Below are 21,293 nucleotides of genomic sequence, written 5' to 3' on the forward strand. Positions count from 1 at the left end.
GGGAGGAGGGAGGAGGGAGGAGGGAGGAGGAGGGAGGAGGGAGGAGGGAGGAGGGAGGGGAGGAGGGAGGAGGGAGAGCACAATCGATTCACCGTGTATATATGACAGAGGGAAAGAACTTTCGATAGCGACGAAGGCGCGTGATGGACAGAGCTGCAAGAGAAGAAGCTCAACAACAGAAATCAGAACAACGAACAATACTTGTCGATGACTGCAATGTTGGGAAAGAAGGAATCTTTCGTCAATGCTTTCTTGATGTACCTACGTTGCCATCACTGCCGTCCTAGCAGGTGCAGGTGCGGAGATGAAGAATTTGAGGCGGCGGCTGTGGATGAGGAGGAAGACAGAGAAAAATGTTGGAGATCGCATGAAAGAGGGAGAAAGGGAGAAGATCGAGGGAGGGCAAGGAAGAAGCGGGAAAGAGAGAAGCAGGAGCAAGTGGTGGTGGAGTAGGAGTAGGAGGTGGCTGTGGAGGAGGTGGAAGAGGAGAAATGGGAGTTATTCATCTCACATGTAGAAAGCGGCAGTGATCGCAACCGAGGAGAAGCGCAAGAACGCTCGGCACCTCGAGACTAAATGGGCAGGTACTGTAGCTTCAAATAGGAAGAAGAACGCCTGGAGGCGGGGGGGTCAGGGAGAGTTGGAGGGAGAAAGGAGGGGTGTACCATCATCGTCAGCCCGCTCTCTTTGCTCAAGATGGCTAGCTGCACGTTGAAATGAAGTGAGACGTGAAGGAGAGAAGGTAAGGAGGGAAGCGTTGGGATGGGAGGATGAGGGGAGAGGAATGGGATGATGAGAGAGGGGAGGTGCGGAAGGAGGAAGACGAGGAGGAGGAGGAGGAGGAGGAGGAGGAGGAGGAGGAGGAGGAGGAGGAGGAGGGTGTGTGGGTGGGTGTTTGTGTGCTTGCAGAGGAGGGGATGGAAGAAGACGAGGGAGAAGAGCAAGTTGAACCTGAGCGTGTTCAGCATTCTAACCCTGATGCCTCGAACAGAGCGGTGTTTGATTTCTTCGATCTCGACAAGTCTGGCAGCATTGACAAGACCGGTAGGAGCACCACCATATTGCTCATCTGGTTACTAACGGCATGTTTAGAATTCTTTCTTGCTATGCAGGTTGTTTTCCTACCCTTATTCTTTTGGCTACTCTTACTCCTTCTCCTTCTCCTTCTGATTATCGTCACATTACCTCCATCACTCTCACATTGGCATCAACGTCATCTCACTTTCCTTTCCTCACCATTGTCGTTTCCACTCACTCCGTTGCTTCTCCTCCTCAACCTCCGATCGCTCCCCCCCCCTTCCTTGTGATTTCTCACATCCTCTCACTCTCCTCGAGAAACTTGGGGTTGCGATGCCGGCGAGCGAGGTCAACGACGTCGTCTCCAAGTTCGACACCAACGGGAATGAGGTAAAGGAGAGACAATTCAAGCACACAGAGACAACCAAGAGGGCAGCAACAGGAGGGAGGAGGAGGAAGCGGTGGCGGTGGCGGCGGCAGAGGTGGTGGTGGTGGTGGCGGTGATGATGGAGGAGGAGGAACGGGGACGAAGAGACAAGGAAAGAAGGCAGGCTAGGCTGTGAGGAGGAGGATGGGGCCTCTGCTGACGATGCAACAGTTAGTTGAGTTTGAAGAGTTCAAGGCTCTGCTCACTTACTATGCGGAGAGAAGGTGAGATTCATTCTGTCTCCTCCTGTCCCCACCTGCTCTCCTCATCTCCATTCATTTGAACTTCACTTGCTGTTCTATTGAGTGCACAGTTGCACAAATGCCCTTTCCTCATTTCTTCTCCACTAACTTCTTGCTTCCTCTGCAGACGGCTCTCCGCTAATGGAGACGGGGACGACAAGGACGAGCTAGATGTGATGCTTCTCGTCCTCCTTCACCCATCTCTCCCCTTCCCGCTCCTCCACTTCCTCCGCTTCCCGTTTCCTCTCCCGCTTCCTCTCCCTCGTTTCTTCTCTCCGTCACCCCCATCGCTTGCAGATCTCTGGCAGTTTCGCCAATGCCCTAGGAAGCATTCTCGTCGATGGAATCAAGGGCTTCTATATGGTTGTCGGTAAGAGGAGGAAGAGCAGGATGAGCAGGATGAGCAGGAGCAGGAGCAGGAGCAGGGAGGGGAGAAAAGGGGGGGAGGGGAGAAGGGGAGAAAGAGCAACAGCAGCAGCAGAGGAGGAGGAGGATCAGCAACCCGAACTGACTGATGCAGGGATGATCTTCGGGATCAACAGCAGCTCATCGGGCGTAAGGCAGCTCGAGGTAGACGCGCACACACTGCCCTGGCTCCTCCTCCTCTCCCTCCTCTTCCTCGCTGCCATCTCTCGCCCCCCCCTCACCTCCCGGCCAGGTCCTCCCCCTTGCTCGCTACTGCCGTGCCATCCAGAAGGTAAGTCGGTGTAACTCATCAGTACGAGGAGAGGGGGGGAGTAATCTTTGACTGGTGGGAGCAGGACATTCTGCAACAAGCTGTCTTCGTTGCCGCAGGTTTCTTGACCTCGGGGGACGTTAAGGGCCCTGTAACACCCGGCAGGTTCCAGCAGGAAGCGATATATGACCATGGCGCGAGAGGTAGCTGGCGCTGTTGTGTGTTCGTCAAGTGACCAGTAGGGCAGCTCGGGAGAGCGGGGGGACGACAAGGGCTGCAAGATGAGATCATGCAGTGAAGAGCTTCGTCATTTGTAAAGTTCCACGTAACATACACACCCACACTTGTTGTTCAACTTGCACAATCAACAGATGACGTTAGAAATGACTTGAGAAAGGATCGTCACAAAAGTGCGTGTCGTCCGCCAGAGTCGGCGAGTCGACCAGGGGCGAGGCATGCCATGGCTCCTCACTAGAGTCAACACAGTGAGGACGCAATACAAGGGGTCGATGACGTTCAAACCTCTTCGTGCTGCATATCGAGCTCTCCATCCTGCAGAGCTGATGTCAGCAGTTGTACGAGATGGGTTTGAACTTCACCTCTGCAGAGCAGCCTTGAGCGGAGCAATCTTCCTCCGCAGGAGTTCCGAGAACTTGAAGAGGTTGTTCACTCCCTGGGTGAGAAGATCAAAAGCGAAGAGGCAACGAGGAGAGACGACTTGTTCGCTCTTCGTCCAGGACTCAAAGCATTCGTTAAACAGACAGTCTCTGTTCGAATCCGACAGAAGCTCCTCTCCCGTTCTCATGTCTCCTATCTCAGACAGGAAAGGACGGCAGATCTCCGGTTTTTCCCTGCCCAACAAGAGTGACCCATCGCAAGGCCCTTCCTTACGTGACACACCTGAGCGCCTTGTTGTACTCTGAGACATCAACGTTCTCCATAAAGTGGGAAGTCTTAACGAGCCTAAAAGTCTTTCCATCAGCGCAGACATAGCAACGAAATAGAACCACTCTAGCTCACCTTCCAAAACTATCTAGCTCACGGCTGGTCGTCATTCGAACAATAAGAGGCTCAACGAACTTTCCAGTCTGCGGCGCAAGTCATGCGAGCCACACAGCTGAGAGCAGGTCGAATCACCTTCGGACAGCAGCGAACCAACCGATGATAACGATGCTTTGCTACCCCATCAGTACGGAACAATTCGACTGCGCCTCGAGTCAGCAGACAGCAAGATATCGCGAGTGAACGCACTGAGGATTGCCCCCATGAACTCGATCTCCGAGTTGGGCAGCTGCGAAACGAATCAGTCCCGCCATGGCGCAATGAAATCTCAGCTCACGTAATGGTCACTGTGACCAACGCGCGCCATGACCTCCTCAGGATGCATACTAAGAAATCCTGCAAGCCCTTGGCTGACCTTCAAATTGAACGTTTCATGTCAGAGTCCAATCGACTGGGAAACATCTTTGTCTGCGAGCTATCAAATACACAACTCATCCAACATTATGATGGGGTAGGTTGGAATCAGAAGGAGAGAGACTTCTAAAACAGGGACCAGTCGATCGCAATCTCACAACGCCAGAGACGGAGTGGAAAATAGACTCGAAGAAAGAAAGCCGGTAAAGTTGAGTTTGAGGTAGAAAACGGACCAGGAACAAGACAAGAAAAATGTTGAGGTCAAAACAGACAGAAAGATGTAAAACCTGTACAGATTTTCTTCGCTGTGTGCTGGGCTCCCATTCATATGCATAATATCCAATATAGGTGCCGTCTTGACGGCTGATAAAGTCTGTGAAGTGTCAAAACACCAGCGTTGAGTTCATAATAGAGCAAACAACCAGGAACTTCATCGTCAGTCATCTGAATGATTGACGGTTCACTGTCCATGTCCACTGGAACTGCCTCGGCGCATCCACCTTCAATATTCCTCCTATCGAACGAGTATAATGTCAATTTGGTGTCCAGCCAAGCTGCTAGTTCATACAATTGTCGAAGTCGTTCTAAGGTGAAAAGTCCATCATCTAGAGCTTGCCTTATACAGTAGGGTAGTTTGTTGAATAACCGGGTTAGACTGCATTATCATTCTCAATCAGCTCAGGTCGTAGAACAGGCAATGCTTAAAAACAAACCTTGAGATATTATACCCAGTTTCCCAGACTCGTCGGAACACTACATGTTGGAGTTTGAGGGATTCACGCATGCGAAACTTGAAAACAAAATTGGTTATCACACAACAAATTTTGAATGACGAGGAATACCTGGCTCGTATCGGGGAATACAATTTTGAGCGGGGAATGTAGCGGTCGATCAACTGCGTTAAAGATAGGAGATATATCTGCTTGGTTCGAAGGCATCATGGCAAAAGTATTTTCATCGACTGAGTGCTCGGATGAAGGAGTGTCAGGTCCTTTTGCCTCGGCGACCGCGGGAGTTCGAATCTCTGCTGTACAGCAATCATCCCCCCTCGATCTCTTCAAACATTGATCGCCTGGACACGTTTAGATGCAAATGAAGTCAAGGTAATATTGGATTTCGTACATGGACGCTGCTTGTTGCATTTGAGCTTCTTTTGTTTGCAGTAAAGACACGAGCCCTAGAAGTCATTCAGCCTTTCGATCTTCTGAACCAATATGCAATAACCTGGTTCTCATCTTCTTTACAGAGCTCTGGACAGCCTCGCTTGAAACAAGCCTGATCATCAAATATAGTAAATAATCGTTGTAGTCAGAGACTGCAAAAGAATGCCATGAGCTCACCGTGCAAGGCTTCAGGAGATCGCATTTAACTTTGCTAGATCGACACTGAAGGCAGGCTTTCATCCTGGCATATACGATCACCATACTTGCATACATTCGTGATGTACCAACCGGCGCGGTCTTGATGAAGACCGAATGTCGGTTGAAGCATCGTTAGAAGATTGAATGAAATGCGGATCGTCAATGCTGATGTCCAAATTCTCCCCAAAGTCGAATGCGTCAGCTAAACTGGGAAAGCTTGCCAGAGCAAGACTCATTGGAGAGAAACCAAGAATATCTGTGTGAAGGGCAGAAATTCAATTCTTCTTCAGCGGTGGCTTCAAGATTGACCCAGACGTAATGCTTTCCCGCACAGATTGTGAAACCTAAACTTATGTTCAGCTGGAGAAAAAAGAAAATTGTGACGAAATCGAGTAATCGAACTCAGTGCATCCAAAGAACATCAAGAACCAGCTGCTCCTTCGTGTCTAATTGGACCTGGTTGGCGGAAGCTTACTGTCTAGGATTGACTGCAAAGAAACTTTGCTGATTAATATTCTATCGCTCCTGCAAAATCCTTGAACACCCAATCTCCCATGCGTAACCCCCGTTAAATCCTATCTACACTCGTTTCCCAAATAAATTTCTGATGCTCGCATTCACAGCCTCTGCTTGCTTGCCGGCATGAGAACCGATGAGCAGTCATTGTCTACTCTCCTGCTCATGACACCGCTCATGTTATCGGACCACCCACCCACCCACCCACCCACCCCTAGGAGTTTCGACATTCCTCGTTTCAGGAGCACCACCCCCTTTCCCCCAAAGGAACACTACCACCTTCTCATTTAAAAAAGTTATAAACGAAAGGTTTTTCCGGCGCCACTACCCCCCGGGGGTAGATACGGTTGAGACTCCTGTACCCCTGCCTCCTTCCAACTTTCCGCGGCTCTGCGCTAGAAGTAGTGGGAGACCTTATCAAAAATTACTGGGGATGACATATGGAAATGCGGACCCTTACCCCTGACCCCTCCATAGGTTGTTTTCTACGACATCAGCCCCTTTACTACGCAACGAAGGTCCTTTACTACCTCTACCACCCCACCTCCCCTGTCAAGGTTTATCTTCGTCCACCAGCGATACTGGAAAGGGTTAAGTTATATATATAAATGCAAGAGGTTTGCTTGCGGTGCACAGTGGGGGTAGTGCATTTTGGGAGGCCAAGGAATACAGGAGAGCATAGGAGAGAAAATATATATGTATGACTATAAGTAAATAGTTGCAGGCTCATTACTCGTGCGGATACACTGCGGGTCTCCAGGATTTACGATACAATAGGAGGTCAGTGGGGGGTAGAGAGCTGAAAGGGTAGTAAACAATCCGGCAATAAAAACAAAAAAAAAAAAAAAAAGGATTGGTATTCAGCTACAATATTATAATTTACTTAGTTTACTAAAAAGTTAAAGCCAGGGCATGTCCCGACTTCTATTAAAATTATAATTGTTTTTTCCCTCCATCACTTTCCCTTTCAAACCCGGCGCCGCAGTCACGGCCGCCGGGCAGGGCCCGGCCCGCCGCCTGGCAGGGGCCCGGCCGACTGAGGCTTCCGAAGTTCCAGGCCGGGGGCGAATCCGAGCCCTCCGAACTGCGCAGTGCTTCCCGGGTCACGGGTTCCTCCGATGCGCCGGGCCGGCGGCCGGGGCTTCCGGGTCCGACGATTCGGTCACCGGGTACGACGCCGCCGCCTGGCGCCGCTCGCCGGACTCTCATGGCGGGGGCCGGCAGTCCGGTCTGACGGAGCCAGGCGTGACCGTAGTGCAGTGCCCGCTGCTCGCCGGATGACTCAGTGATGTGCCGCTCAGGCAGCCTCGCCGGATGGCCGGCCCGCCCGGCCGGGGCGCGGCTCAGCCTCGGATGGCAGTCACGCCGGGTCTCAGAGGCTTCACGGCAGTGCGATCCAAACTTGAATGGCAGGCTGGCGAATGGGATTCAATTTGATTGTTCGGAGTTCCTAAGGCTCAAGTTCAGTTTGCGCACTGCCCGGCGTGGCACTGAGGCAGTCACCGTGGCAGTGGCATGATGCCGCACCCGGTGACCGATAGCCCCGGCGGCACGGTCCGGTCGTCACACCTACCACTGTCACACCATCGCGTCCGGAGGCGTTCCGAATAAACTTCCGAAGTATGAGGCACTCACCGTCTAGGCTTCGGATCGTACTGAAACAGTGAAAAAGACACAGTGCTGCCGCACCATTATTCACAAACAATTTGGATGAGGCGCTAGGGCGTCACCGTCGGTATCCCCCCGGTGACTGAACTCTTACTAATTAGCCTAGATTTTCATCATCCCCTCCTGGGCTCGAAGTTCTATCATGTGCACATACATTGAACTTATGGCTTGAAAGTTTGGGATTTTGCCTCTGAGCCAACCGTTTATGTGATTTCGTACTGCAGGCTGGCCAACTTGCTTGGCAACCGGGGGGCCACGGCTACGGCCTGTCAAGCCACCAGTCGGGTCATGTTTGACGAGTCAGCAAGTTCCCGGATTCTTGAGTTTGAGTGTTGTCGAATATGTATATTGCCTCAGCATAGTGGGAAACCATAGTGACCGGTAAGCGGCGGTATTGTAGTAGTTCTCTGAATAGGCTCCTGACCACTGAGAGTGGCGCCATGGGCCGATGACTCTCTGTTAGGCGCTTCGAAGACCGCTTCGAAGACACTGCCGCTAATCACCGATCCAAGTGAATCTCTTGGAATTTTACTGTCTAATAGGTTACAGCGAGCAACCATCACCCATCATATGAAAACATGAAAACGCAACTGGAATGTATGGTGGTCAATCCATTTTCTCAACACAAGAAATTACACGATGTCTCTTTCATGTTATGAACATCAGGGTCAGTCTGGGGTCCGGTGGTAAGGCAACAACTGCAGACAAGAACAGCAATCCATTTGCTCAGAGTCCGTATGGGAAAACGTGTCCCACGTTGCATTTCATGTTTCGGAACCCTACAATTGGACAATAACATGATGTTACTCAGAAACCATCGGCACAGCTGCACTCATGCACATTAAGTAACACAGCGCGCTCATGAGCTGTTCTGTTAGGAGACAAATTAATCAAATATCAAAAGGGAATCGTGAGGAAAGAGAGCTTGGCAGAATCGAACTGCCCATGAATGCACCAGCAGCCTCAGTTTGGTGTTCAAAGACACCAGTTGGGTCCTTAAATCAGAAAGGACTCGTTTACGAAGAGGAAGTGTACTTGGTCACGGCCTTGGTTCCCTCGGACACAGCGTGCTTGGCGAGCTCACCAGGAAGGATAAGACGCACAGCAGTCTGGATCTCACGAGCAGACAAGGTTCCCTTCTTGTTGTACCTCACAAGCTTGCCGGCCTCGTTGGAGATCTTGTCGAAGATGTCCGAGATGAACGAGTTCATGATCGACATGGCCTTGGTGGAGATACCGGTGTCAGGGTGAACCTGCTTCAACACCTTGTAGATGTAGATGGAGTAGCTCTCGCTCCTCCTCTTCTTCTTCTTCTTCTTATCGCCCTCAGCCTTGGGCTTCTTCTCCTTCTTGGGCTTCTTCTCCTTCTTGGGTGGCATTCCTCCGAACCCCATGGCTCTTGTTGATGAAAAAGATCTCCGCCATTCCCTCAGTTATATACCCAGCTCCCTGTCTTCCCCTACCCCACCCTTAACGGCAGCTTTCTCACCATGCTAGGAGAGTACCGGTGCTTCATCGTCTATTTGTGGGGGAAAGACTCAGTGTCGAGTACCCCCAACCCTATGCTAGCAACATGTTGATGAGTTTTTTCGGATCCCCGCCCTGTTGGCTTCCGCCGTGTTGTTTTCCAGTTTGTGTCTGCGTCTTGTGGGTTCATTGAAAGGAATTATTCTGGAATATCAGCTGTCCCAAATCATTCATAATAAGATGTTCTGAGGCGGATTTAAAATTCGTAGTGAGTAAATTTGTGGGTGGAAAGGTAAATTTTCAGTGGTGCTGCCCGGGCCTTGGACCTCCCCGGCCCCGATCACCGGGGGTTTAGTTAGTTCGCTTGATTCAGTTTTCTATATCGGGGAATTCACGACATCATTGCGTAGCGAGAAGGAATGACGTGTGAGGCGGGAAAGAGAGTGGAATGATCCCACTCACCAGTGAGGACGATACAATACTGCAAGAAGACGTCATCCAAGTTGACATTCAGAGATTGCGCTTATGAATGTTTGTTTCTTCGTGATGGCTGAGCTTTTTAGATAGCAACGTGCAAATATCTACCAGAGTGTGACGATTTGCGTTTTCAGTCACCAGAATCCATGGTGGGCTCTTCGCAAGATCATGGGATTATGAGGGTGATTGTATGAGCCCTGGTGTATACTTTTGGGGTGACGCCTCAATGGTTTCAGCGTGCAGCCCTGACCTCGTTGCTGCTTGTTGGAGTTGGTCTGGTCGCCATGGTTGAATTGAGCGAGACTTTATTTATTCAACTCACTCGTATGGCAGGTTCTCGTAGCCCAAAATGACTCAAAATCAACCCTGCTTACTGTGGTATTCCTGCCTGCGTCGTAGAGTTCCCACTGTGACTCGTCGACCCAGATAGGGTCTTGGGCGGCAGATCATTCGTCATCTGCTGGATCCAAACTTCAGGTTGTGCTGTTGAGTTTCTTGGCTCCGTCTCACAGATACTCAAACGTTGGGCTCAGATCACACACAATCTTCTTTCTGCTGTGGAGGAGCGTAAAGATGAAACTAGCTTTTACAGCGGTGAAGCCAACAAAGATATTGGGAAATCGAGGTATTCGAGGCGCTTGGTGGAGAGGAGGAACATTTATGTTTGATTCCAGCACAACCAGGACAAAATCTGTAGCCAGCAATATGTTGAAAGTGGTACACAAAGCACCTTGGTAGCCTTTAGAATGACCCGATCGAAACTTCAGCAACAAAGCACCTTTTCTTCTGGATCGGCAATGCAGGTGAATCAACTGAAATTTTGGTCTGTCAATTTGATGTGTAATATCTTACGCTAGATGCTACCTCAAGTGAATGTTGCGAACCCCAGCCAGGTAAAGATATTATGGGTTTCGTCTTGGCGAGGATGACAAAACCTTGTTGTGCAGTTCATCCAATCAGGGACGAAGTCGGCATCAAAAGGGTCAAACAGCAAACCTGAGGTTCATCATCGCATCCAATACCAACACAATCACTGATGTTTGCCATGATGATAGTCCAACAGTGATCACTTCTATCATCCGCAAGCTATCCGCGAAGTCCAAGAAGCAGTCGTGGAACATGAAGGAAGAAAACCAGTGGGCAAGGTTGTCATCAGTTGCCCACATTTCCATGCCTCATGAAACTTGAAAAGGTCACCATCGGGTCTTGGGCTGCAGACCACCCAAAGACAACTCAATCGTTGCAGGTTGCTTGTGATTCTGTTCCATCTTGCATTCTCATAATTGTGTAGCAAGGGAGGGTTCTCGATCATTTACACAAAGTTGCGGTTGTACAGGCTCTATCAGGTCTGAAACCATTGTGTTTGAATGGTTTTGATTTGGATATAACAGCCAAAGCGGTGGTCCCAGAGAACAACATCCAACAGCTAGTGAACAATGCTGGAATGCAACAGGTAGCTTTTACGGACTTGTTGGTCTGTTTCCTCAGGAGATTGGCAGCCTCGAGTAGTCAAGTCACCTGCGATTGGCTCATGGGCTTTCGATCACTCCAGTAAGCGCTAAGTGGAAGCTGTTTGTGTAGTTCGAATCCAACACCTTGGGGTCTCCCTTTCAGGCTTGCATCAAGTGGTTGAAGACGCTAAACAAAAGGCTCTGCAGGCTCTCAAGAGTAATTCGGCTTGTTGCTCGATATGCATTGACTCTGTGAGTGCAGACAAGTTTTATCACACACCAGATGTCAGCGAGATAGCGACAGCCATCGTTTCCCACGACCATACGAAGTGATAAGCTTCAGTCCGACAGAAAATCCAGAAAAAGACGTCTTTCATCAACATTGCATCCATGAAAGAAATCGATGATTGAAGCTACTCGATGGACGATGTGAGGCAAAAACTTGTGAAATTGTGTATAAAAAGCTCGTTGTACAAGACAGGAAATCTTATTAGTTGAAAACTTTTTTGGAATGAAGGCGGTTGGGATCACACAACACTACGGCAGTACTACAAGTTTCTCTGCAAGCTATCAAGACTTGGCACCTGCATTAGTGTCCTTCTTTACTCAAAGTCAACTGAGTCATGGAGGTTGATCCGGACCGTCTGTCGCACACCCGCCATACGGCGCGAGAAGAGCAATGACAGTGAGGCTCCAACCGTTGCACCCTTCTAGTGTCCGGCCCACGCGGCTGCCCCCCCAACTTAGCTCGGCAGCGCCCCGCGATGATGCCGGGCAGCGAAGGACCGTCGCCTTAAGCGCTCAGTTGCCTCATCATGGCTGGCAGTCCTGCATTGAAGAGTGAGAGTCCATCATGCTTTGCTAGGCTGGTCTGCCTCGGGTCTCGGCGTGTTCTAGTTGACGGGGAAGGGCAGCAACGTCGCTGGTAGCGAACCTAAGGCCGCCAGTCTGTCTGTCTTTTTGCTGTGCTAGCCAGTGCTTTTACTTACTGGGGTACCCCCCACCCGTCTCTTCCCGGCCCAGGCATATAATATAACAAGGGCGGTGGGTACTTTCCCGCCAATAGGGTCCACAAACTCTTGATTCTTACTTGATGGCCGCGGAGAGAGGGGAGACCGTGGGAAGCATGATGAGAGCCGGGAGGGGGGAGGAAGAGAGAGCAGAAGATCGTCCTCGCAGAAGCCATGAGTCGCTGATTGCCACCGCAATGCTATTGCTGGGTGAGCAGGCGAAGGCTGATAAGATAGCCCTCCTGGCCATGTTGCTCCAGGAGGAACACAAGGAGAAAGAGCTCGCTCTCAAAGATAATGAGCGAGAGCTCGCTCTCAAGGACAAGGAGCTCGAGATACAACTAGTGATGAAGGAGAAAGAGATGGTTATCAACAACAAGGAGCTCGAGATGCAGCTCGCTATCAACAACGCTGTCAACAACAAGGAGCTTGAGATGCAGCTCGCTATCAACAACGCTGTCAACAACAAGGAGCTTGAGATGCAGCTCGTTATCAGAGATAAGGACATGGCGCATGCCATTCAAATGAACAAGTTCAAACGTCAGTTGTCCTACGTGACTCGAAGGTGAGGTTCCTTGCTGCCGCACCTTGTGGTCTTAAGGCGGTGTGAGGGGATGACTGGAGTGGGAACACAGGTATCTCCTCGAGAAGCTTTTCTTCGAAGTATTTTCGCTGGTCGACTCACAGGATCTACTAGCACAGCAAGCCTTAGCTAAGCTGTCCACATCACAACGGAAGAGGTTCAAGCCGAAGAGCATGTCGATGACGGAGCTGAACAGGCTGCTGCTCGCCAATGATGACCTACGGATCGCAGCATGGAAGTACATGGGACTGCCTCAAGACCTCCGATTGCCTCACTTCGATGAGAGCCCGGAGCTCCTCTATGGCATCTTGTCCGAAGCGATGCACTCTTCCAACGGAGCTTACGTGTACATATCAGATCAGGCGCCTGCAGTGGAGGCAGAATTCTTCAAGAATCTCGCCAGGGTGTTTCGAAAGGAGTTAGAGATCTACAACCAGGACTTGGCAGAGCATGCAATACAGGAGGAGGGAGTCCAGGCTCGCGTCGCCGATGCTTCAGCCTAGGAGGTTTGTTTGGCGGACCTGAAGGCTTCGATGGAGCTGAAAGGCTTCATTGCCTCGGAATCGTCTTGCCACAGTGTTGCTCTCTGAGTACGGGTTGTCTGCGGTCGACGCGAGCCAGCCGGTTGTAGACGATGCGGGGACATTTATCATTAAAGTGTTGTATACACAACCTTGCGTAAGACCTTGAGCTCAGATGATCTTAGGATCTCTGTCTATTAGCGCACACACTCATCAGATCAGCAGCACCACTGCAGGAATCTGCATCGTCATCCATTATCCCAAGGCTACCGTCGCCAAGGCGCGTCCGGTATGAGTCCAGAATACAACATAAAGTAAGAACTGCCTCAAGCCCTCGATCAAGTAGGAAGCAAAGCCTCGGAGTCAGTGATGAAGATAGCGCGTCGAAGACAGCAGCACCAAGAGGTCACGTGGTATGTCACGGTCGTGCACTCAGTCTAACAGCGGCGAACTCGAAAGCAAACTGGGCCCGTGAGTTTACTGCACCCCCTCGTCAGTGATCAGAACATCTTACAGCTTCAAGTTTTTAAGTTACTAGGCATACCAAGCGCGACCGGACACTGGCCCGACAAAGAGGCACTCGGAACTCGGAAAGGGTAGTGAGTCGCGGGCGTGTCAAGTTCAAGTGATTTTGACACCCGGTGACCTGGAAAGCCTTGGAGCCTCCTCGGAGTGACTCATGATACCTCCGAGTGCCGTGTTCGGCCGTAGCCCGGCCGCAGGCGTGAACGGCGTATTACGGGACTCGGGACGGCACCCGGCCCCGGCGGCCGGCGCCGAGTCGGGCCGGCGCCGAGTCGGGCCGGCGCCGAGCCTCGGAGTGACTCACCGTCTGTCATCCTGAGTGAGAAGGCTTCCCGGGCCGCCGGGGCGCCGCCGGGCCTCAGGCCCGATCGGGCCCGCCGTGACCCGGAGATTCAGCCGGAGATTAATGAGCGCGCGGGAACCGCTAGGGCCCCTCTCGCGTTTACTCAAAGTTAAGTTAAAAATCAGTACGAGGACAATCAGGCCGTCATGCTATAGGCGAGCAGACAAGAGCGCTGAGGTGGTAGGATGTCATGTATGCATGCATGAAAACTTGATGGAAGATATTTCTCTGTGAGGGACAGGCGCGCAATCATGTCCAAGCTGACCCGCGACTCCGCATTGGACAGAGGTACATCTCGATGATTCTGTTGTGTTGGAGACCAACTGAGTCTTGTCACCTCGCAGTGCTTTCCAGGTATTGCTCCAGTGGAGAAGGGGAGCATGACGATGATTTGAATGTTGTCAACTCTGCACTTGAAGTTAGATCTGTCATCGAGAACGCAGACAAGGCCCGCAGGGCAGCACATCGACTTCTCCGAAGTTCCGAATCGCATGCTTTCCCCGCAATGGCAGATCGTGACAATGCTGGATCTATACAGATGATAGCACTACGTCAAAGAGATTGGATGGATGAGACAGTTTTGGACAGTCACGTCACCCTTCCCTTGCACTCGCCGAGTCCTATCTCAAAGTTTGCAAGGAGTTCAGTTTATCGAGAGCCTGATCCGAGCCTTCATCTCTCCTCAGAAACAAGGCCCACTCCGAAGCGTTGGGAGAGAGATCTCTCGAGCTCATTTCACCCGTGGGGAGCCAACACCCTAACCGATGAAGAAAGACCCAGCACATTGAAAACTGATTTGTCCCAACCTCAAAAGCTTCCTTGGAGGTCCAGTGACCAACAAACAACAGCCTCCCATGCCAGCTTGCAGGAAAAAGCCGCTATTTCCATAAACAATGATCTAAAGACTTCAAGCATCATAGCCAATGATCTAAAGACTTCAAGCGTCATCGGTTATTCAACTACAGTACAACATAGAAACACAGATGGCCAGGAAGTGGAAAGCGATCTCAGTTGCGATACCCACCAATTGAATGATGTTCGATCTTGCATCTCTCGTCTCCAAAAGCGCATAGCTTCATTGGATGCAAAGAATTGCTCTCTTCAGTATGAGAACCTGTTGCTCAAAGCCGCCATCGATACAGCGCACGCAGGTGTCACACACTTGATGGTAGGGGCTCAAACTTGCATCTTGTCAACAGGGAGAAATTTATTGGAAAGCTCCAAAGTGAAGCCTGACGATCTACTTAAAAGGTTTGAGAGTGGTTGTCTTGAGAGACAAATTATCATTCCATCAACATCCTCATACTATAAGTGTGCTACGGCACTGCAGAGCTCCGAAGATCTCGAGCTGTGTGGACCGCTGTTCAGGAACATGATTGACTTGTCGCTTTTCATGATCGACAACCAATCTTTACTCACAGAACAACAGAGTCAGATAGAATGGCTACAAGCTGAGCAATATGAATTGTCTCAACAATACCGGCATGCGAATGACTTGATGGCCTCTTGTATTTCACATCTGGATGATCAGGCACACCGCATGCAAAGCAGGGTCGAGGGGGGATATTTGTTTGTGTTAAAGACATTTCAAGAAGAATTTATCTCACTCCAGCAAGTCTTGCTGCAATTGTATGCATCGTTAAGGTCACAGTTTGCAGAGCTCCGATTGTCAATTTCTTGGTATAGAAGTCGTGTGCTCAGGAATCATTCATTTGTTGTCATCAGGTCTTGGAAATTCCTTATAGGACGGAAAAAGTTTCGGAACAATATCGTTTTACACACAGTATGCAAATCAAAGATGAAGGCATTTTCTGAATCCTTTCAAGCGTTCAAGTATCTGCATTCGTCGGTGCATCATAGAATCAAACTCAACAAGTTTGTTTCAAGACAGGCTAACAGATATGTGAAAGCCACTGTGATGTTTGCGTTGAAATGCAGGAATCGAATGAAGAACGCTCATGAAACTTTTGAAAATTGCAACGATTTTGTGAACATGCGACTGACAAAATTGCTTTTCTTCGTTGTCTGGGAAAAAGCTACTTATTTCAAATCTTTACATACCTTTCAAACTGCTTTGTATTTTGCAAGGAAAAAGGCTACTCAAAGTGTTGTGGGCACATTGGAATTGTGGAATAAGTTTGTAAAGAAACGATCTGTTCTTAGAAGCAAAGTTGCTGGGAAAACAATTGAGATGTTGAGAATATTTATTTTCAGATGGTGCAGAGCATATCATAGGCGACAACGAAACCGATTTGTTTCTTTATCTATATCTGAAAGGCATGGCATGTTCCTGGTTTCTACCACCTTTCAGCTGTGGGGTGAACTTTCCCACTTGAACATACTGGCAATAGATCAGTGCAAACGCCTCGTTGCGCAACATAAGCGAAAGTTTCTACAAAACATGTTTGAATCCTGGTTTACAATAGCTAAAATCTCACAAAATAACTTTCAGAAAGTTCTCAAATTTCTCCAAACAAGAATCAATCTAATGACTCTGAAACTTTCAATTCGTGCTTTCCAAACTTGGTTTGATTTGTGCACAACAAAATTTGACATTGAAAATCAGATCAGCAGAATGAATCATGAGAAAGGAAAAAAACAGACCAAAGAACATTTTGTGAGCTGGCATGCTTTGAAGAGCGCAAATCAAAGTTTCAGGAAGTCTGTGGAGAAATCTGCGGCAAAAGCTTTGCATAGAGATTCAATCCGGACAATAAAAACATCACTTCAAAAGTGGATAACAGCCTGCTTCACTCGGAAAATACTCAGACAAATATCGGGCATTATCATCGATAAACAGACAAATAGCTTAAAACAATCAACACTACAACGTTGGCAAAATGAGGTGCAGCGAAAAATCAAAAAACCATTAAGACGAGAACAATTGAACACCAAGCAACAAAACACAAATTGCAAAAAGCCTGGAACAGTCTCCAAACTCAAATGAAAAACTACAAACAAACTAAAGCATTCTCAAATGCAAACCGTTCAAAATACAACATCCGAATCTATACAAGGACGCTCAAATTGTGGGAAGCTCAAACCATAAAACAACAATGGACGCGAAAATCAGTGCGAGGGGCAGTGGCGCGGCGGGAGGCAGGGATGCAGAGGGCGGCGACATGGGGCTGGAGGGAGCTCACGGCAGGGGCGAGGGAGAGGCGAGCGATGGCGGCGAGCATGGGGCGGGTGAGAGAGCGGCAAGCAGGGAGGCTTGCGCTGGCCATGTGGGGAGCTGGGACGGAGGCCGGGCTGAGGGCGGAGGCAGCGGGCGAGAGAGCGCGGAGGGAGCGGGAGCGGAGGGAGGTAGAGGAGGCAGTGTGGGCGTGGGGGGAGGCCGTACGGGAGCGCCGGGGGGAGGCGAGGGGAGAGCAGACGAGACACAGGCGGGACAGGAGGGCGGCGAGGAGGGTACTGCAAGGGTGGGGCGAGGTAGCGGCATGGGAGGCGGCAAGACGGGAGGGGGTCATGCTCAAGGCAGAGGAGAGGCGGCGAGGTCGGGAGGCGGCGAGGGCGTACGGGGGCTGGCAGGAGGCGGCGGCAAGGATGAGATACCAGCGGTGGGCAGCAGGGGTGATCGGGAGCCGGCATGGTCGGGGGATGTGTCGCGGGAGCTTGCGGAGGCTAGAGCTATACCGGAGCGTACGGCAGAGGAGGACGGGGATGGCGAGGTCAGGGAGGGAGCGGGGGAGGAGGAGGGCGGCAGGGAGGGTGTTGAGGCGGTGGGGAGAGGAGGCTCGGAGACGGCGGGGACGGCGGGAGACAGTGCGAGGGGCAGTGGCGCGGCGGGAGGCAGGGATGCAGAGGGCGGCGACATGGGGCTGGAGGGAGCTCACGGCAGGGGCGAGGGAGAGGCGAGCGATGGCGGCGAGCATGGGGCGGGTGAGAGAGCGGCAAGCAGGGAGGCTTGCGCTGGCCATGTGGGGAGCTGGGACGGAGGCCGGGCTGAGGGCGGAGGCAGCGGGCGAGAGAGCGCGGAGGGAGCGGGAGCGGAGGGAGGTAGAGGAGGCGGTGTGGGCGTGGGGGGAGGCCGTACGGGAGCGCCGGGGGGAGGCGAGGGGAGAGCAGACGAGACACAGGCGGGACAGGAGGGCGGCGAGGAGGGTACTGCAAGGGTGGGGCGAGGTAGCGGCATGGGAGGCGGCAAGACGGGAGGGGGTCATGCTCAAGGCAGAGGAGAGGCGGCGAGGTCGGGAGGCGGCGAGGGCGTACGGGGGCTGGCAGGAGGCGGCGGCAAGGATGAGATACCAGCGGTGGGCAGCAGGGGTGATCGGGAGCCGGCATGGTCGGGGGATGTGTCGCGGGAGCTTGCGGAGGCTAGAGCTATACCGGAGCGTACGGCAGAGGAGGACGGGGATGGCGAGGTCAGGGAGGGAGCGGGGGAGGAGGAGGGCGGCAGGGAGGGTGTTGAGGCGGTGGGGAGAGGAGGCTCGGAGACGGCGGGGACGGCGGGAGACAGTGCGAGGGGCAGTGGCGCGGCGGGAGGCAGGGATGCAGAGGGCGGCGGCATGGGGCTGGAGGGAGCTCACGGCAGGGGCGAGGGAGAGGCGAGCGATGGCGGCGAGCATGGGGCGGGGTAGAGATCGCTGTTCATCTATATATTTTTTCAATTCATGGTTATCGTTCTTGCGATCTAAGTTGTCGTCTTCAGAGCTGTTACAGAAATTGGATCTTTTTGTTTACAAGCAGTTGGTATATCGTTATGGTTTGTCTAGATATCTGGCTCTTTGGCGCCTGAATTTTCGTTATCATCGACATGGGCACGGCTCGGCCATTGTCAGATTTGGCGTTGCATGCTCGTACATGTCTTCGTCACTTTTGGGTTTTGTTCGTCGTGTGTTTTCATCTTGGAGTTTTTTGACGTTTTGCCGATGTGATGGCAAACAGCGGCACATGGTGAAGGTTTGTTTTCTTCTGTGGGGATTTCAGCTGGCGAACGTTGAAGAAAAGGATGGTCCTGAGTCCGGGCCCTTGCACTCAAGACATACGAGAAGTAGCCTGGAGATGATCAGACCGGCAGGTGAAAACCTTTCAGGCCATCACAACCCCAGTGTTTTCCAGGACATTGATGGGAAATTCACTTCCATCGTGGGTATTGCAGAGGAATATCTTGCAAAGATTGAATTCCTTTGGAGGATTATGTGTTCCGAGCATCTCAGCATCAAGTTTTCTGTACACTCCAATATGTGTTCCGTCCGCAACGAGTTGGTTGAAATACTAGGCTCCTTGGAGCAAGAGATCTCAATTTTTCACCTGCAGGCTGTAGAATCATGGTACACCAATGATTCCCGGAGCGTCGAGCTGGAGAACCTTGCTTTTGAGACGAGGTTTCTCCGCCAGAAAGCCAAGGAGCAGGAGAGGGAGCTTCGGAAGCTGGCAGATATCCAACAGACCAACATCACCCTCAAGAAGTCAAACCTTCTCCTGAATCAGCATGTGCAGGATATGAGGACCGCGCTGTCAGAGGCCAACAATGAGCTCGAGCTCTTGTCGTCATCCATGTCAAGGGCAAGAGCTTCCAAGCAGGCTGATGCCTCTGCGGAGAAGCAGTCGGGGGAGCAGTCCCACACGCTGCAGGGCAGTCTCCTCGATCTCCGTAGGAATGCTGGGTTTGACACCCGGCGTGAAGGCATCGACAGGCCTCTGATGCATTTCTCCAAGATGGTCGCAGGTACTTGTGGGTGCTGGGGACAAGTTGCTGACATGACATCCTGACGCGCATGTGTTTGCTAGATCCCAACTTCTTAGGAGAAGCCATGAACGGTCTGATGGATTCAGTTCAAGATGGAGCCAATCATCTGCTTCAAAGCTCACCCTATCAACCGCCGAAGAATAAGAGTCACTAGTGATACTACCGTAATTAAACTCAGTCGACAGCTGTTTCAAGTACCGTCGGCGATTTGCAACTCCGAACTTCGGAAAGTCGGCCTAGTAGTAGTGACGCTGCCACTGCCACCGTGGCAGGCCGGGCCGGCCCGGGCCGCTCAATGCCACAGTGCCGCTGGGCCCGTGACTAGTCGGACCGGACTCAGTGCCCGGAGTGCGAGGCTCCGGAGGCTGCCGGGCCTCAGTGTGACTGCCCGGCCGGCAGCCGGCCCAATCCTGTATTACTAATTTTATTTCAATTTCCTTGATGTTCGCCGGTAGTTCTAAACATAGGGGCGCATGCCATGGCAGGTTCAGGAGCCTCGGAGTCATCAGGTGCGACAGTCGGGAAGCAGCAGATGAGCGACAAGGAGCATCGAGACGAGCTCGTGCCATGAAGGCGCTTGTGCGAGTCTTGCCCCGTGTGTACGGGCGATGTGTGGCATGTCCTGTGCCGTCTCGCCTTCAGTCGGCCTCGTGCGTGCGGCACAAGACGATCGCTGTTGCCTTGTCGGGAGGTGTGGACTCTTCTGTGGCAGCTCTGCTGCTCAAGCGGCAGGGTCATAAAATCTTTGGCATCTACATGAAAAACTGGGAGGAGGAGGAGGAGAAAGGAGAGAACAAGCAGGTGAAGCACTGCAGCTCTGCGCAGGATCTTCTTGATGTGAAATCAACTTGCAAGCAGCTGGACATGGAGCTGAAACAAGTGAACTTTGTGAAAGAATATTGGACTGATGTCTTTGAGCCCATGCTTGATGGCTATCTCAGTGACCTCACGCCAAACCCTGATGTAGCTTGCAATAGGCAGATCAAATTTAAGCTGCTCCTACAGCACGCGTTCAAGCTTGGTGCCGACTATTTAGCAACCGGCCACTATGCGAGACTGGACCATGCTTGTGACGGGACAAAACTTTTGAGAGCAAGAGATTACAACAAAGATCAGTCTTACTTCTTGTCAAATGTGGATGGGAAATGCTTTGACCGTGTGCTGTTCCCACTGGGAGATCTTCTTAAGAGTGAAGTCCGCAACATTGCCATAGAGGCACACTTGCCGTCTGCAAGGAAAAGGGAGAGCATGGGACTTTGCTTCGTCGGAAAGCGGAACTTTGAAGATTTCATATCCAACTACATACCAGACGACGACCCTGACGTTCGGAGCAAGATGGGAAATTTCGTGGATCTTGAGACCGGGCAGGTCTACGGGGCACACAAAGGAACGCATTTCTACACCATCGGCAAAGGAGCGCGAATCAGCGGCGCCCCGACCAAGCTGTACGTGTGTGAGAAACGAGGGTCGGACATCATGGTAGTGCCGGGGACGAACCATGATGCGCTGCTTTCCTTGTCTTGCCTTGTCGGACCTCCTCATTGGATCTCGGGCAAGCTGCCTGAAGAGCTTGCTGCTGGTGGAGAATTTCGCTGTCAATGTCGATTGAGAAACCTCGGGGACATTGTCCCGTGCAGTTTGCGTGTGATGAGCCAAGAGCGGATCAGGGAAGGTTCTCTCCCAGAGAAAACCTGTAAATATTACAACCTGAGGGTGCCGAGAGGTGGAGAAGAAGGAGAGCTACTCATATTAGAAGTCCGTTTCGAAGAGCCACAGTATGCTGTTGCTCCAGGTCAGTTGAGGATGTTTCTGCTTCTGTCTGCGTCACGAGAACTTCCAGGGCAAGTTTGCTCCTTCTATCAAGGGGACGAGTGCTTAGGTTGCGGGGCCATACTGAAATC

The 21,293-nt window shown here is 51.5% G+C and overlaps 8 protein-coding genes across 8 annotated transcripts in view; 5 read left to right on the forward strand and 3 right to left on the reverse strand.

The window, feature by feature from the left end:
- GUITHDRAFT_163984 (hypothetical protein) overlaps positions 1-2,694 on the forward strand; it is a gene marked incomplete at its 5' end in the record, with an annotated part of 6,270 nt that extends 3,576 nt beyond the window's left edge. Inside the window, 11 exons of the mRNA XM_005829900.1 lie at positions 989-1,044; positions 1,093-1,112; positions 1,336-1,407; positions 1,616-1,668; positions 1,814-1,859; positions 1,984-2,056; positions 2,207-2,256; positions 2,345-2,383; positions 2,448-2,481; positions 2,528-2,565; positions 2,610-2,694. Coding sequence (XP_005829957.1) covers positions 989-1,003 — 15 coding nt within the window. The 3' untranslated portion in view covers positions 1,004-1,044; positions 1,093-1,112; positions 1,336-1,407; ... (6 more) ...; positions 2,528-2,565; positions 2,610-2,694. The remainder of the gene's footprint in view (positions 1-988; positions 1,045-1,092; positions 1,113-1,335; positions 1,408-1,615; positions 1,669-1,813; positions 1,860-1,983; positions 2,057-2,206; positions 2,257-2,344; positions 2,384-2,447; positions 2,482-2,527; positions 2,566-2,609) is intronic.
- A 45-nt stretch (positions 2,695-2,739) lies between these two features.
- On the reverse strand, positions 2,740-3,749 carry GUITHDRAFT_111027 (hypothetical protein; the record flags this gene model as incomplete). The annotated part of the gene is made up of 8 exons (XM_005829901.1): positions 2,740-2,833; positions 2,885-2,914; positions 2,962-3,213; positions 3,263-3,325; positions 3,383-3,450; positions 3,500-3,567; positions 3,614-3,653; positions 3,702-3,749. The coding sequence occupies 8 exons, from the start codon at positions 3,747-3,749 to the stop codon at positions 2,740-2,742; spliced, it is 663 nt and encodes a 220-aa protein (XP_005829958.1).
- Positions 3,750-4,078: 329 nt separating this feature from the next.
- Positions 4,079-5,269, reverse strand: GUITHDRAFT_153412 (hypothetical protein). Its single transcript, XM_005829902.1, has 8 exons — positions 5,230-5,269; positions 5,119-5,182; positions 5,003-5,053; positions 4,901-4,955; positions 4,621-4,850; positions 4,492-4,568; positions 4,347-4,433; positions 4,079-4,292 (listed from the first exon to the last, which is right to left on the reverse strand). Exons 2-8 carry the CDS (start codon positions 5,179-5,181, stop codon positions 4,103-4,105), a joined length of 753 nt encoding a protein of 250 aa, XP_005829959.1. The 5' UTR covers position 5,182; positions 5,230-5,269; the 3' UTR covers positions 4,079-4,102.
- A 3,070-nt stretch (positions 5,270-8,339) lies between these two features.
- On the reverse strand, positions 8,340-8,702 carry GUITHDRAFT_73477 (hypothetical protein; the record flags this gene model as incomplete). The annotated part of the gene is made up of 1 exon (XM_005829903.1): positions 8,340-8,702. One exon carries the CDS (start codon positions 8,700-8,702, stop codon positions 8,340-8,342), a length of 363 nt encoding a protein of 120 aa, XP_005829960.1.
- A 697-nt stretch (positions 8,703-9,399) lies between these two features.
- GUITHDRAFT_153413 (hypothetical protein) lies at positions 9,400-11,247 on the forward strand. Its single transcript, XM_005829904.1, has 16 exons — positions 9,400-9,449; positions 9,504-9,554; positions 9,601-9,645; positions 9,694-9,744; positions 9,801-9,892; positions 9,942-9,984; positions 10,035-10,070; positions 10,125-10,160; positions 10,215-10,268; positions 10,323-10,412; positions 10,460-10,513; positions 10,559-10,613; positions 10,659-10,720; positions 10,767-10,818; positions 10,882-10,935; positions 10,981-11,247. The coding sequence occupies exons 1-16, from the start codon at positions 9,444-9,446 to the stop codon at positions 11,049-11,051; spliced, it is 852 nt and encodes a 283-aa protein (XP_005829961.1). The 5' UTR covers positions 9,400-9,443; the 3' UTR covers positions 11,052-11,247.
- A 678-nt stretch (positions 11,248-11,925) lies between these two features.
- On the forward strand, positions 11,926-12,814 carry GUITHDRAFT_140836 (hypothetical protein; the record flags this gene model as incomplete). The annotated part of the gene is made up of 2 exons (XM_005829905.1): positions 11,926-12,293; positions 12,364-12,814. The coding sequence occupies 2 exons, from the start codon at positions 11,926-11,928 to the stop codon at positions 12,812-12,814; spliced, it is 819 nt and encodes a 272-aa protein (XP_005829962.1).
- A 3,942-nt stretch (positions 12,815-16,756) lies between these two features.
- GUITHDRAFT_140837 (hypothetical protein) lies at positions 16,757-19,546 on the forward strand (the record flags this gene model as incomplete). Its single annotated transcript, XM_005829906.1, has 3 exons — positions 16,757-18,064; positions 18,588-19,371; positions 19,434-19,546. The coding sequence occupies 3 exons, from the start codon at positions 16,757-16,759 to the stop codon at positions 19,544-19,546; spliced, it is 2,205 nt and encodes a 734-aa protein (XP_005829963.1).
- A 503-nt stretch (positions 19,547-20,049) lies between these two features.
- GUITHDRAFT_62025 (hypothetical protein) lies at positions 20,050-21,033 on the forward strand (the record flags this gene model as incomplete). Its single annotated transcript, XM_005829907.1, has 1 exon — positions 20,050-21,033. A coding segment is annotated over one exon (984 nt), but the record flags the coding sequence as incomplete, so codon positions are not given.
- Between the last annotated feature and the right edge of the window lie 260 nt (positions 21,034-21,293).

The sequence above is a fragment of the Guillardia theta genome (genome assembly GCF_000315625.1).
Source record: "Guillardia theta CCMP2712 unplaced genomic scaffold GUITHscaffold_49, whole genome shotgun sequence".
Taxonomy (NCBI): Eukaryota; class Cryptophyceae; order Pyrenomonadales; family Geminigeraceae; genus Guillardia; species Guillardia theta.